At 36.9% G+C, this 14,921-nt stretch overlaps 1 protein-coding gene across 3 annotated transcripts in view; it reads left to right on the top strand.

The window, feature by feature from the left end:
• The window catches only part of mcoln3b (mucolipin TRP cation channel 3b), a 35,224-nt gene that overhangs the window by 18,142 nt on the left and 2,161 nt on the right, over nucleotides 1-14,921 (top strand). For 2 of the 3 annotated variants that reach the window (XM_088077523.1, XM_042514446.2), the window contains exons 9-13: nucleotides 12,657-12,806; nucleotides 12,969-13,070; nucleotides 13,164-13,286; nucleotides 14,027-14,233; nucleotides 14,398-14,528. In XM_088077523.1, the coding sequence (XP_087933649.1) occupies nucleotides 12,657-12,806; nucleotides 12,969-13,070; nucleotides 13,164-13,286; nucleotides 14,027-14,233; nucleotides 14,398-14,528 (713 nt within the window). The remainder of the gene's footprint in view (nucleotides 1-12,656; nucleotides 12,807-12,968; nucleotides 13,071-13,163; nucleotides 13,287-14,026; nucleotides 14,234-14,397; nucleotides 14,529-14,921) is intronic. The other variant, XM_088077522.1, reaches the window with a different exon arrangement.

Below are 14,921 nucleotides of genomic sequence, written 5' to 3'. Positions count from 1 at the left end.
CATGTCAAAAAAATGACCAAAAAGGTAAGGCTTTAGTAAGGCAAAAATGTCAAAATATGACATGTCCCAAAAACAGCTGAAAACACTTGAAAACAGCATAAAATAGCGTGCCGAGACACGCCACAGCATAGTTTGTTGCAAAAACGGCCAAAAACACCAAAATAATGCATGTCAAAAAAATGACCAAAAAGGCAAGGCTATAGTAAGGCAAAAATGTCAAAATATGACATGTCCCCAAAAAAGCTGAAAACACTTGAAAATAGCATAAAATAGCGTGCCGAGACACGCCACAGCATAGTTTGTTGCAAAAACGGCCAAAAACACCAAAATAATGTATCTCAAAAAAATGACCAAAAAGGTAAGGCTATAGTAAGGCAAAAATGTCAAAATATGACATGTCCCAAAAACACCTAAAAACACCTCAAATCAGCATAAAATAGCGTGCCGAGACACGCCACGGCATAGTTTGTTGCAAAAACGGCCGAAAAAAGCAAAATAATGCATGTCAAAAAAATGACCAAAAAGGCAAGGCTATAGTAAGGCAAAAATGTCAAAATATGACATTTCCCAAAAACACCTAAAAACACCTCAAACCAGCATAAAATAGCGTGCCGAGACACACCACAGCATAGTTTGTTGCAAAAACGGCCAAAAACACCAAAATAATGCATGTCAAAAAAATGACCAAAAAGGCAAGGCTATAGTAAGGCAAAAATGTCAAAATATGACATGTCCCAAAAACACCTAAAAACACCTCAAAACAGCATAAAATAGCGTGCCGAGACACGCCACAGCATAGTTTGTTGCAAAAACGGCCAAAAACACCAAAATAATGTATCTCAAAAAAATGACCAAAAAGGCAAGGCTATAGTAAGGCAAAAATGTCAAAATATGACATGTCCCAAAAACACCTAAAAACACCTCAAAACAGCATAAAATAGCGTGCCGAGACACGCCACAGCATAGTTTGTTGCAAAAACGGCCAAAAACACCAAAATAATGTATCTAAAAAAAAATGACCAAAAAGGCAAGGCTATAGTAAGGCAAAAATGTCAAAATATGACATGTCCCAAAAACACCTAAAAACACCTCAACACAGCATAAAATAGCGTGCCGAGACACGCCAAACCATAGTTTGTTGCAAAAACGGCCAAAAACACCAAAATAATGTATCTCAAAAAAATGACCAAAAAGGCAAGGCTATAGTAAGGCAAAAATGTCAAAATATGACATGTCCCCAAAAAAGCTGAAAACACTTGAAAATAGCATAAAATAGCGTGCCGAGACACGCCACAGCATAGTTTGTTGCAAAAACGGCCAAAAACACCAAAATAATGCATGTCAAAAAAATGACCAAAAAGGCAAGGCTATAGTAAGGCAAAAATGTCAAAATATGACATGTCCCAAAAACACCTAAAAACACCTCAAAACAGCATAAAATAAGCGTGCGAGACACCCCACAGCATAGTTTGTTCAAAAACCGGCCAAAAACCCAAAAAAAATGCATGTCAAAAAATGACCAAAAGGCAAGGCTATAGTAAGGCAAAAATGTCAAAATATGACATGTCCCAAAAACACCTAAAACACCTCAAAACAGCATAAAATAAGCGTGCGAGACACGCCACAGCATAGTTTGTTGCAAAAAGCGGCCAAAAAACCAAAATAATGTATCTCAAAAAATGACCAAAAAGGCAAGGCTATAGTAAGGCAAAAATGTCAAAATATGACATGTCCCAAAAACACCTAAAAACACCTCAAACCAGCATAAAATAGCGTGCCAAACACCACAGCATAGTTTGTTGCAAAAACGGCCAAAAAAAAACAAATTAATGCATGTCAAAAAAATGACCAAAAAGGCAAGGCTATAGTAAGGCAAAAATGTCAAAATATGACATGTCCCAAAAACACCTAAAAACACCTCAAAACAGCATAAAATAGCGTGCCGAGACACGCCACAGCATAGTTTTTGGCAAAAACGGCCAAAAACACCAAAATAATCCATGTCAAAAAAATGACCAAAAAGGCAAGGCTATAGTAAGGCAAAAATGTCAAAATATGACATGTCCCAAAAACACCTAAAAACACCTCAAAACAGCATAAAATAGCGTGCCAAACACCACAGCATAATATGTTGCAAAACGGCCAAAAAACCAAAATAATGTATCTCAAAAAATGACCAAAAAGGCAAGGCTATAGTAAGGCAAAAATGTCAAAATATGACATGTCCCAAAAACAGCTGAAAACACTTGAAAACAGCATACAATAGCGTGCCGAGAAACGCCACAGCATAGTTTGTTGCAAAAACGGCCAAAAACACCAAAATAATGCATGTCAAAAAATGACCAAAAGGCAAGGCTATAGTAAGGCAAAAATGTCAAAATATGACATGTCCCAAAAACACCTAAAACACCTCAAAACAGCATAAAATAGCGTGCGAGACACGCCACAGCATAGTTTGTTGCAAAAACGGCCAAAAAACCAAAATAATGTATCTCAAAAAATGACCAAAAAGGTAAGGCTATAGTAAGGCAAAAATGTCAAAATATGACATGTCCCAAAAACACCTAAAAACACCTCAAAACAGCATAAAATAGCGTGCCGAGACACGCCACAGCATAGTTTGTTGCAAAAACGGCCAAAAACACCAAAATAATGTATCTCAAAAAAATGACCAAAAAGGCAAGGCTATAGTAAGGCAAAAATGTCAAAATATGACATGTCCCAAAAACACCTAAAAACACATCAAACCAGCATAAAATAAGCGTGCGAGACACACCACAGCATAGTTTGTTGCAAAACGGCCAAAACACCATACTAATGCATGTCAAAAAAATGACCAAAAAGGCAAGGCTATAGTAAGGCAAAAATGTCAAAATATGACATGTCCCAAAAACAGCTGAAAACACTTGAAAACAGCATAAAATAGCGTGCCGAGACACGCCACAGCATAGTTTGTTGCAAAAACGGCCAAAAACACCAAAATAATGTATCTCAAAAAAATGACCAAAAAGGCAAGGCTATAGTAAGGCAAAAATGTCAAAATATGACATGTCCCAAAAACACCTAAAAACACCTCAAAACAGCATAAAATAGCGTGCGAGACACGCCACAGCATAGTTTGTTGCAAAACGGCCAAAAAACCAAAATAATGCATCTCAAAAAATGACCAAAAAGGTAAAGGCTATAGTAAAGGCAAAAATGTCAAAATATGACATGTCCCAAAACACCTGAAAACACTTGAAAACAGCATAAAATAAGCGTGCGAGACACGCCACAGCATAGTTTGTTGCAAAACGGCCAAAAACACCAAAATAATGCATGTCAAAAAATGACCAAAAAGGCAAGGCTATAGTAAGGCAAAAATGTCAAAATATGACATGTCCCAAAATACCTAAAAAACCTCAAAACAGCATAAAATAGCGTGCCGAGACACGCCACAGCATAGTTTGTTGCAAAACCGCCAAAAACACCAAAATAATGTATCTCAAAAAATGACCAAAAAGGTAAGGCTATAGTAAGGCAAAATGTCAAAATATGACATGTCCCAAAAACACCTAAAAACACCTCAAAACAGCATAAAATAGCGTGCCGAGACACGCCACAGCATAGTTTGTTGCAAAAACGGCCAAAAACACCAAAATAATGTATCTCAAAAAAATGACCAAAAAGGCAAGGCTATAGTAAGGCAAAAATGTCAAAATATGACATGTCCCAAAAACACCTAAAAACACCTCAAAACAGCATAAAATAGCGTGCCGAGACACGCCACAGCATAGTTTGTTGCAAAAATGGCCAAAAACACCAAAATAATGCATGTCAAAAAATGACCAAAAGGCAAGACTATAGTAAGGCAAAAATGTCAAAATATGACATGTCCCAAAAACACCTAAAAACACCTCAAACCAGCATAAAATAGCGTGCCGAGACACACCACAGCATAGTTTGTTGCAAAAACGGCCAAAAACACCAAAATAATGCATGTCAAAAAAATGACCAAAAAGGCAAGGCTATAGTAAGTACAAAATGACAAAATATGAAATGTCCCAAAAACACCTAAAAACACCTCAAGACAGCATAAAATAGCGTGCCGAGACACGCCACAGCATAGTTTGTTGCAAAACGGCCAAAACACCAAAATAATGTATCTCAAAAAATGACCAAAAAGGCAAGGCTATAGTAAGGCAAAAATGTCAAAATATGACATGTCCCAAAAACACCTAAAAACACCTCAAAACAGCATAAAATAGCGTGCCGAGACACACCACAGCATAGTTTGTTGCAAAAACGGCCAAAAACACCAAAATAATGCATGTCAAAAAAATGACCAAAAAGGCAAGGCTATAGTAAGGCAAAAATGTCAAAATATGACATGTCCCAAAAACACCTAAAAACACCTCAAAACAGCATAAAATAGCGTGCCGAGACACGCCACAGCATAGTTTGTTGCAAAAACGGCCAAAAACACCAAAATAATGTATCTCAAAAAAATGACCAAAAAGGTAAGGCTATAGTAAGGCAAAAATGTCAAAATATGACATGTCCCAAAAACACCTAAAAACACCTCAAAACAGCATAAAATAGCGTGCCGAGACACGCCACAGCATAGTTTGTTGCAAAAACGGCCAAAAACACCAAAATAATGTATCTCAAAAAAATGACCAAAAAGGCAAGGCTATAGTAAGGCAAAAATGTCAAAATATGACATGTCCCAAAAACACCTAAAAACACCTCAAACCAGCATAAAATAGCGTGCCGAGACACACCACAGCATAGTTTGTTGCAAAAACGGCCAAAAACACCAAAATAATGTATCTCAAAAAAATGACCAAAAAGGCAAGGCTATAGTAAGGCAAAAATGTCAAAATATGACATGTCCCCAAAAACACCGAAAAACACCTCAAAACAGCATAAAATAGCGTGCCGAGACACGCCACAGCATAGTTTGTTGCAAAAACGGCCAAAAACACCAAAATAATGTATCTCAAAAAAATGACCAAAAAGGCAAGGCTATAGTAAGGCAAAAATGTCAAAATATGACATGTCCCCAAAAACAGCTGAAAACACCTCAAAACAGCATAAAATAGCGTGCCGAGACACGCCACAGCATAGTTTGTTGCAAAAACGGCCAAAAACACCAAAATAATGTATCTCAAAAAAATGACCAAAAAGGCAAGGCTATAGTAAGGCAAAAATGTCAAAATATGACATGTCCCAAAAACACCTAAAAACACCTCAAAACAGCATAAAATAGCGTGCCGAGACACGCCACAGCATAGTTTGTTGCAAAAACGGCCAAAACCATCAAAATAATGCATGTCAAAAAAATGACCAAAAAGGCAAGGCTATAGTAAGGCAAAAATGTCAAAATATGACATGTCCCAAAAACACCTAAAAACACCTCAAAACAGCATAAAATAGCGTGCCGAGACACGCCACAGCATAGTTTGTTGCAAAAACGGCCAAAAACACCAAAATAATGTATCTCAAAAAAATGACCAAAAAGGCAAGACTATAGTAAGGCAAAAATGTCAAAATATGACATGTCCCAAAAACACCTAAAAACACCTCAAACCAGCATAAAATAGCGTGCCGAGACACACCACAGCATAGTTTGTTGCAAAAACACCAAAATAATGCATGTCAAAAAAATGACCAAAAAGGCAAGGCTATAGTAAGGCAAAAATGTCAAAATATGACATGTCCCAAAAACACCTAAAAACACCTCAAAACAGCATAAAATAGCATGCCGAGACACACCACAGCATAGTTTGTTGCAAAACGGCCAAAAACACCAAAATAATGTATGTCAAAAAATGACCAAAAAGGCAAGGCTATAGTAAGGCAAAAATGTCAAAATATGACATGTCCCAAAAACACCTAAAACACTTCAAACCAGCATAAAATAGCGTGTCGAGACACACCACAGCATAGTTTGTTGCAAAAACGGCCAAAAACACCAAAATAATGCATGTCAAAAAAATGACCAAAAAGGCAAGGCTATAGTAAGGCAAAAATGTCAAAATATGACATGTCCCAAAAACACCTAAAAACACCTCAAAACAGCATAAAATAGCATGCCGAGACACGCCACAGCATAGTTTGTTGCAAAATGGCCAAAAACACCAAAATAATGTATCTCAAAAAAATGACCAAAAAGGCAAGGCTATAGTAAGGCAAAAATGTCAAAATATGACATGTCCCAAAAACACCTAAAAACACCTCAAAACAGCATAAAATAGCGTGCCGAGACACGCCACAGCATAGTTTGTTGCAAAAACGGCCAAAAACACCAAAATAATGCATGTCAAAACAATGACCACAAAGGCAAGGCTATAGTAAGGCAAAAATGTCAAAATATGACATGTCCCAAAAACACCTAAAAACACCTCAAAACAGCATAAAATAGCGTGCGAGACACGCCACAGCATAGTTTGTTGCAAAACCGGCCAAAAACCCCAAAATAATGCATGTCAAAAAATGACCAAAAAGGCAAGGCTATAGTAAGGCAAAAATGTCAAAATATGACATGTCCCAAAAACACCTAAAACACCTCAAAACAGCATAAAATAGCGTGCGAGACACGCCACAGCATAGTTTGTTGCAAAACGGCCAAAAACACCAAAATAATGTATCTCAAAAAATGACCAAAAGGTAAGGCTATAGTAAGGCAAAATGTCAAAATATGACATGTCCCAAAAACACCCGAAAACACCTCAAAACAGCATAAAATAGCGTGCCGAGACATGCCACAGCATAGTTTGTTGCAAAAACGGCCAAAAACACCAAAATAATGTATCTCAAATAAATGACCAAAAAGGTAAGGCTATAGTAAGGCAAAAATGTCAAAATATGACATGTCCCAAAAATACCTAAAAAAAACCCAAAACAGCATAAAATAGCGTGCCGAGACACGCCACTGCATAGTTTTTGGCAAAAACGGCCAAAAACACCAAAATAATGCATGTCAAAACAATGACCACAAAGGCAAGGCTATAGTAAGGCAAAAATGTCAAAATATGACATGTCCCAAAAACACCTAAAACACTTGAAAACAGCATAAAATAGCGTGCGAGACACGCCACAGCATAGTTTGTTGCAAAACGGCCAAAACACCAAAATAATGTATCTCAAAAAATGACCAAAAAGGTAAGGCTATAGTAAGGCAAAAATGTCAAAATATGACATGTCCCAAAAACACCTAAAAACACCTCAAAACAGCATAAAATAGCGTGCGAGACACGCCACAGCATAGTTTGTTGCAAAACGGCCAAAAACCAAAATAATGTATCTCAAAAAAATGACCAAAAGGCAAGGCTATAGTAAGGCAAAATGTCAAAATATGACATGTCCCAAAAACACCTCAAAACAGCATAAAATAGCGTGCCGAGACACGCCACACCGTAGTTTGTTGCAAAAACGGCCAAAAACACCAAAATAATGCATGTCAAAAAAATGACCAAAAAGGCAAGGCTATAGTAAGGCAAAAATGTCAAAATATGACATGTCCCAAAAACACCTAAAAACACCTCAAAACAGCATAAAATAGCGTGCCGAGACACACCACAGCATAGTTTGTTGCAAAACGGCCAAAAACACCAAAATAATTTATCTCAAAAAAATGACCAAAAAGGTAAGGCTATAGTAAGGCAAAAATGTCAAAATATGACATGTCCCAAAAACACCTCAAAACACCTCAAAACAGCATAAAATAGCGTGCCGAGACACGCCACACCGTAGTTTGTTGCAAAAACGGCCAAAAACACCAAAATAATGTATCTCAAAAAAATGACCAAAAAGGCAAGGCTATAGTAAGGCAAAAATGTCAAAATATGACATGTCCCAAAAACACCTAAAACACCTCAAAACAGCATAAAATAGCGTGCCGAGACACACCACAGCATAGTTTGTTGCAAAAACGGCCAAAAACACCAAAATAATGTATCTCAAAAAAATGTCCAAAAGGGTAAGGCTATAGTAAGGCAAAAATGTCAAAATATGACATGTCCCCAAAAAAGCTGAAAACACTTGAAAATAGCATAAAATAGCGTGCCGAGACACGCCACAGCATAGTTTGTTGCAAAAACGGCCAAAAACACCAAAATAATGCATGTCAAAAAATGACCAAAAAGGCAAGGCTATAGTAAGGCAAAAATGTCAAAATATGACATGTCCCAAAAACACCTAAAAACAGCATAAAATAGCGTGAGGAAACACGCCACAGCATAGTTTGTCGCAAAAATGGCCGAAAAAAGCAAAATAATGCATGTCAAAAAATGACCAAAAAGGCAAGGCTATAGTAAAGGCAAAAATGTCAAAATATGACATGTCCCAAAAACACCTAAAACACCTCAAAACAGCATAAAATAGCGTGCGAGACACACCACAGCATAGTTTGTTGCAAAACGGCCAAAAACACCAAAATAATGTATCTCAAAAAATGACCAAAAAGGCAAGGCTATAGTAAAGGCAAAATGTCAAAATATGACATGTCCCAAAAACACCTAAAAACACCTCAAAACAGCATAAAATAGCGTGCGAGACACACCACAGCATAGTTTGTTGCAAAAACGGCCAAAAACACCAAAATAATGCATGTCAAAAAAATGACCAAAAAGGCAAGGCTATAGTAAGGCAAAAATGTCAAAATATGACATTTCCCAAAAACACCTAAAAACACTTCAAACCAGCATAAAATAGCGTGTCGAGACACACCACAGCATAGTTTGTTGCAAAAACGGCCAAAAACACCAAAATAATGCATGTCAAAAAAATGACCAAAAAGGCAAGGCTATAGTAAGGCAAAATGTCAAAATATTACATGTCCCAAAAACACCTAAAAACACCTCAAAACAGCATAAAATAGCATGCCGAGACACGCCACAGCATAGTTTGTTGCAAAATGGCCCAAAACACCAAAATAATGTATCGCAAAAAAATGACCAAAAAGGCAAGGCTATAGTAAGGCAAAAATGTCAAAATATGACATGTCCCCAAAAAAGCTGAAAACACTTGAAAATAGCATAAAATAGCGTGCCGAGACACGCCACAGCATAGTTTGTTGCAAAAACGGCCAAAAACACCAAAATAATGCATGTCAAAAAATGACCAAAAAGGCAAGGCTTTAGTAAGGCAAAATGTCAAAATATGACATGTCCCAAAAACACCTAAAACACCTCAAAACAGCATAAAATAGCGTGCCGAGACACACCACAGCATAGTTTGTTGCAAAAACGGCCAAAAACACCAAAATAATGCATGTCAAAAAAATGACCAAAAAGGCAAGGCTATAGTAAGGCAAAAATGTCAAAATATGACATGTCCCAAAAACACCTAAAAACACCTCAAAACAGCATAAAATAGCGTGCCGAGACACGCCACAGCATAGTTTGTTGCAAAAACGGCCAAAACAGAAAATAATGCATGTCAAAAAAATGACCAAAAAGGCAAGGCTATAGTAAGGCAAAAATGTCAAAATATGACATGTCCCCAAAAACAGCTGAAAACACCTCAAAACAGCATAAAATAGCGTGCCGAGACATGCCACAGCATAGTTTGTTGCAAAAACGGCCAAAAACACCAAAATAATGTATCTCAAAAAAATGTCCAAAAAGGTAAGGCTATAGTAAGGCAAAAATGTCAAAATATGACATGTCCCAAAAACACCTAAAAACACCCCAAAACAGCATAAAATAGCGTGCCGAGACACAGCACAGCATAGTTTGTTGCAAAAACGGCCAAAAACACCAAAATAATGTATCTCAAAAAAATGTCCAAAAAGGTAAGGCTATAGTAAGGCAAAAATGTCAAAATATGACATGTCCCAAAAACACCTAAAAACACCTCAAACCAGCATAAAATAGCGTGCCGAGACACACCACAGCATAGTTTGTTGCAAAAACGGCCAAAAACACCAAAATAATGCATGTCAAAAAAATGACCAAAAAGGCAAGGCTATAGTAAGGCAAAAATGTCAAAATATGACATGTCCCCAAAAAAGCTAAAAAAACTTGAAAATAGCATACAATAGCGTGCCGAGACACGCCACAGCATAGTTTGTTGCAAAAACGGCCAAAAACACCAAAATAATGTATCTCAAAAAAATGACCAAAAAGGTAAGGCTATAGTAAGGCAAAAATGTCAAAATATGACATGTCCCAAAAACACCTAAAAACACCTCAAAACAGCATAAAATAGCGTGCCGAGACACGCCACAGCATAGTTTGTCGTAAAAACGGCTGAAAAAACCAAAATAATGCATGTCAAAAAAATGACCACAAAGGCAAGGCTATAGTATGGCAAAAATGTCAAAATATGACATGTCCCAAAAACAGCTGAAAACACTTGAAAACAGCAAAAAATAGCGTGCTGAGACACGCCACAGCATAGTTTGTTGCAAAAACGGCCAAAAACACCAAAATAATGCATGTCAAAAAAATGACCAAAAAGGCAAGGCTATAGTAAGGCAAAAATGTCAAAATATGACATGTCCCAAAAATAGTTGAAAACAACTCAGAACACAAGAAAATACCATGCCGAGACACGCCATAGCATAGTTTGTTGCAACATATGCGATAACACCATGATATGGCATGATGAGGAAATTACTGAAAAGGGAAGGCGATTACAAAAATGTCAAAAAATGACGTCCCAAAAAATGTTAAGACCAAATGAAATATCATACCCAGACATGCCATAGTATAGGATGTTGCAAAAACGCCCAAAATCACTACGAAATAGCATGTCCAAAAATCCAAGGAAAATGTCATACTATTGTATGGCAAAAAATGTCAAAAATGCCAGAATGTTGTGAAAATGGCCAATAGCACCTTAATATAGCATGTCAAAAAAACAACCAAAAATGGCATTATTTAGTATGGCAAAAAATATCCACATATGACATGGCCAAAAAACAGATGAAAAAAGCTGAAAACATTAAATAGAGTGCCAACACATGCCATAGCACAGGATGTTGCAACAACGGCCAAAAACACCATAAAAAGCATGTCCAAAAATCAACAGAAAATGCCGTTTTTTAGTATGGCAAAAATGTCAAAAAAATGACATCCAAAAAACAGCTGAAAACTACATCAAACCACACAAGGCAGCGTGCCGCGGCACGTCATAGCATAGGATTTTGCAAAAACAGCCAAAAACACCATAATATAGCATGTAGAGAAAACAACCAAAAGTGCCAAATACTATAGTATATCAAAAAATGTCAAATGGCCAAAAAACAGCTGAAAACCACATAAAATAGCATGTTAAGACCAATCGTTGTATAGAATGTTGAACAAACAGCCAAAAACATTGTCAAGGAGATGCAGCTCTCCTCTTTAAGAGTCTGTGGGTTTGTCTCGGAGGAGTCGTGGAGTCAAAGAGGGAGGAGGCTAAACAGAAAGTTCACTTTTGTCCGGCCTTTCTTTTTTGTCTTGTTTTGTCTTTTAGCCACTCACCAGATTCTCAGAGGGATGAAAAGCGAACACACCAGGATGGTGGAAAAAGGTTAAAACTGCTCAAGGCAGGCTTTATTCAAAGATAAAAATGTCAAAAGCGTAAATCAAAAGCAACAGTTACCTCACGCCCTTTTTCAGGCGCTACATATACTGACACAGAGTTCTGGCAAGATAAGGCAAAAAGCACGCAGTGATCTGTTGTTCCTCTTTTATCTGGAGGTCCGCCGCGTCATCACTCGCTCCACTCTCCGTCTCTCCTCATTGGCTGGCCTTGGGCTGGGGTGTTCGAGTAGAAACCTCCTAGAAAATGTTATAGTATAGTATGTTGTCCAAAATATGCTTAAAATGTCATAGTATCTCCTCCAAAATATGACAGATAAGTCATAGTATAGTACATCGTCTAAAATGCGCCTAAAGTATCATTGTACTGTATGTCATCCAAAATATGCACATAATGTCATAGTGCAGTATATCATCCAAGGTCCTAAAATGGTATGTCGTCCAAAAGTCAATGTACTGTTTCAGAAATAAAACTTTTAAAAAAGTTAAAGTATTGTAATTTAAAAACAAGTCAATATGGTATTTTGAAAAAAAAAACCAAAAAAAAACAAACATATTATTTGACCTCGAAAAAAGCCATCGTGTGATGGGTCGGAATTTTATTTTTAGAAAGTCAAGAATTTGGACCTGAAGGCACTGGCTCTAGTGAGGTGAGAAAATAAATGGGCATTTCTTCATGGAGTTTTTGCTGTACATCAATGAGTGTTTATAAACACAAATGAATAAGACTCAGAACATCCTTAGTATATCCCTATAATTTCCCTAAAATCAAATGTTACCTCTAAATGTATCTACTAGGCTCACAGTTCTGTGTACCATCATATGATTTCTATTTTAAAAAATCTTTGAAGTAAATACAGCTGTCAAATAAATGTATTGGAGTCAAAAGTGCAACATTTCTCTCTGAATTGTGGTTAAGTTGTGAGTATAACGTGTCATGAAATGAAAATTCTCAAGTTAAGTAAAAGTTCCTTAAACTGCAGGTAGTGAGTACCTAAATAAATGTACTCAATTACTTTCCACCCCTGCTATTTGATATGTTAAACCTAGTAAAAAGAGGTTGGTCACAAAAAAGTACTGGCATTTAACTAAGATTGTCAGTACAACTATCATTTTCATCCCATTTTTCTTCTGTTTAAACAGGCGTACACGCTCTACTGCAAGAACCAGTGCGGTAAAGAAGTGCCATGGTCAGACAGGCTGGAGTTTGTGAGCGGCTGGTACATCCTGATCATTGTTAGTGACACACTAACTATCATCGGCTCCATTCTCAAGATCGAGATCCAGACCAAGGTAATACGGATTTTCTATTACAGGATGACAGGTCCATCCATGTTAATGCAATGTCTTTAAAAATGATGTTAGCTTCAGTTGTTGATATGTTTACAATATGCATGTACTTGGAATAATTCTGTCAATCCATTCGTCACATTTTAAACATCCTGTTTCTTTTAGGTCCTCACAAGTTATGATGTCTGCAGCATCTTCCTTGGGACGGGGACAATGTTTGTGTGGATCGGGGTCATCCGCTACATGGGCTACTTTAGGAAGTATAATGTAAGGCCAGATCACACATTCAGTGCAATTAGGTCAACAATTTCAGATCTTTTACTATCTTTTGTTGATATCTTTGGCTTTTTTTTTTTTCAGATTCTCATCCTGACACTGAGGGCAGCTTTCCCAAATGTTATCCGTTTTATCTGCTGTGCGGGAATTATCTACTTGAGTTACTGTTTTTGTGGCTGGATCGTCCTTGGCCCATATCATGAGAAGGTAAGGAGTGTTTACATTATACAAAGAAAAGTCAAACCAGAAAATAGTTTCAGTTCTTATCAGGTTCTGCTAGTTCCAGTAGTTAATAACAGTGGTGGGATTTAACTAAGTAGCCTACAGTTCCTCAAGTTCTTAAGTATAACTTTGAGGCACTTGTGCTTTGAGTGTTAATATGTTCTGCTACTTTGTACTTCTACTCCAATACTATTCAGAGATATTGTAAGTTTTACTCTACTTCTCTATTTTGTGAAGTTACTCCTTGCTTTGCAAATTTAGATTTAATAAAAAATAAAATTAACAAATAAATTGACACATTTTTATAGGTTAAGATAAGACTTAATTGAAGTAGGAAGAATAACAAGCTACCTGGCAGTATATAAAGGTAAAATGAGCTCCCTTCACCAGCTGCAACTTTTAAAAGTGGTGAAAAAAAAGCATCATATTTATAATCCAATAATATAATAGACATCATTCTGGAATAGGCCATTCTGCACAATGAGTACTTTTACTTTTGGTATATTTCCATGCTAGTACTTTAACACTTTTACTTTACTAAAATTTTTTTAAAAAAAATAATTTTTAGTTTTAACAGAGTACATCTACATTGTGGTATTTTCTTTTTTTTTTTTTTTTTTTTACTTCTACCAAAGTAGAAGATCTGAGTACTTCCTCAAACACTTGTTAATCACGAAGGCCAGATAAAAGTTATAACTTTTCCTCTCTTTAACCTTCTGTTTTAGTTCCGGACCTTGAACACGGTATCAGAGTGTCTGTTCTCCCTGATCAACGGAGACGACATGTTTCCCACATTCAAGAACATGAAGCAGAAGAGCAGCCTGGTGTGGATTTTCAGCAGGGTCTACCTCTACACCTTTGTGTCGCTCTTCATCTACATGATCCTCAGCCTCTTCATCACACTCATCACTGACACCTATGACACCATCAAGGTGATGGTTACTCCTGTTTTAGATATTTGTAATATATTGTATGATTTTGAAGGATTTTTATGGTTTTGGTTTGTTTTTTCAGAGAAGAGCAATGTTTTATTTGCGGTTATTATAGCAAACTATGCTACGCCCTGTTAACTGTCACTTTTTTTGGGCTCTTTTAGCAGCAACAGCAGAGTGGAAGCCCAACATCAGAGCTGCAGAAATTCCTGATGGTGTGCAGAGATCTGCCGAACTCTGGGGTGTACAGACTTGACGAGAACAACAGCTGTTTCTTGAACTGCTGCATCAACAGGTAGGTCAAATGCAGCTCACGCTGGCCAATGCAAGCTTGTCATTTTATCTTGAAGGAGTATAATAGGAGTATAATATAATTTCTGTCCATCCTGGCATCCATTTCTTTTTATGTGGTAACATCAACAATTTGGGGCTGCTCCTTATTAGCATGAATTGAAATGGGGATGCGAGCACATTGTGCCAAAACACTTTTCAATGTCTCAAAGTCTGATTTACAAAAATACTACAAAATCACTAAAGCAAAAACACATCCATAAAGTTTCGCAACTGAGTGCAATTAGTTTTGTTTTTATTTTCATCTGATCGGAACTATCCATGTTGCCTTAGTGCCAAGACCACGTAGAACATAGAGAGAAAAAGAAGAGAAAGAAAACTGAATTTTCAGACAAAG

The sequence above is a fragment of the Plectropomus leopardus genome, chromosome 5 (genome assembly GCF_026936395.1).
Source record: "Plectropomus leopardus strain MGB_pleo_1.0 chromosome 5, ASM2693639v1, whole genome shotgun sequence".
NCBI lineage: Eukaryota > Metazoa > Chordata > Actinopteri > Perciformes > Serranidae > Plectropomus > Plectropomus leopardus.
The sequence above is the reverse complement of the archived record's forward strand: the minus strand, read 5'-3'. Positions and strand labels throughout refer to the sequence as shown.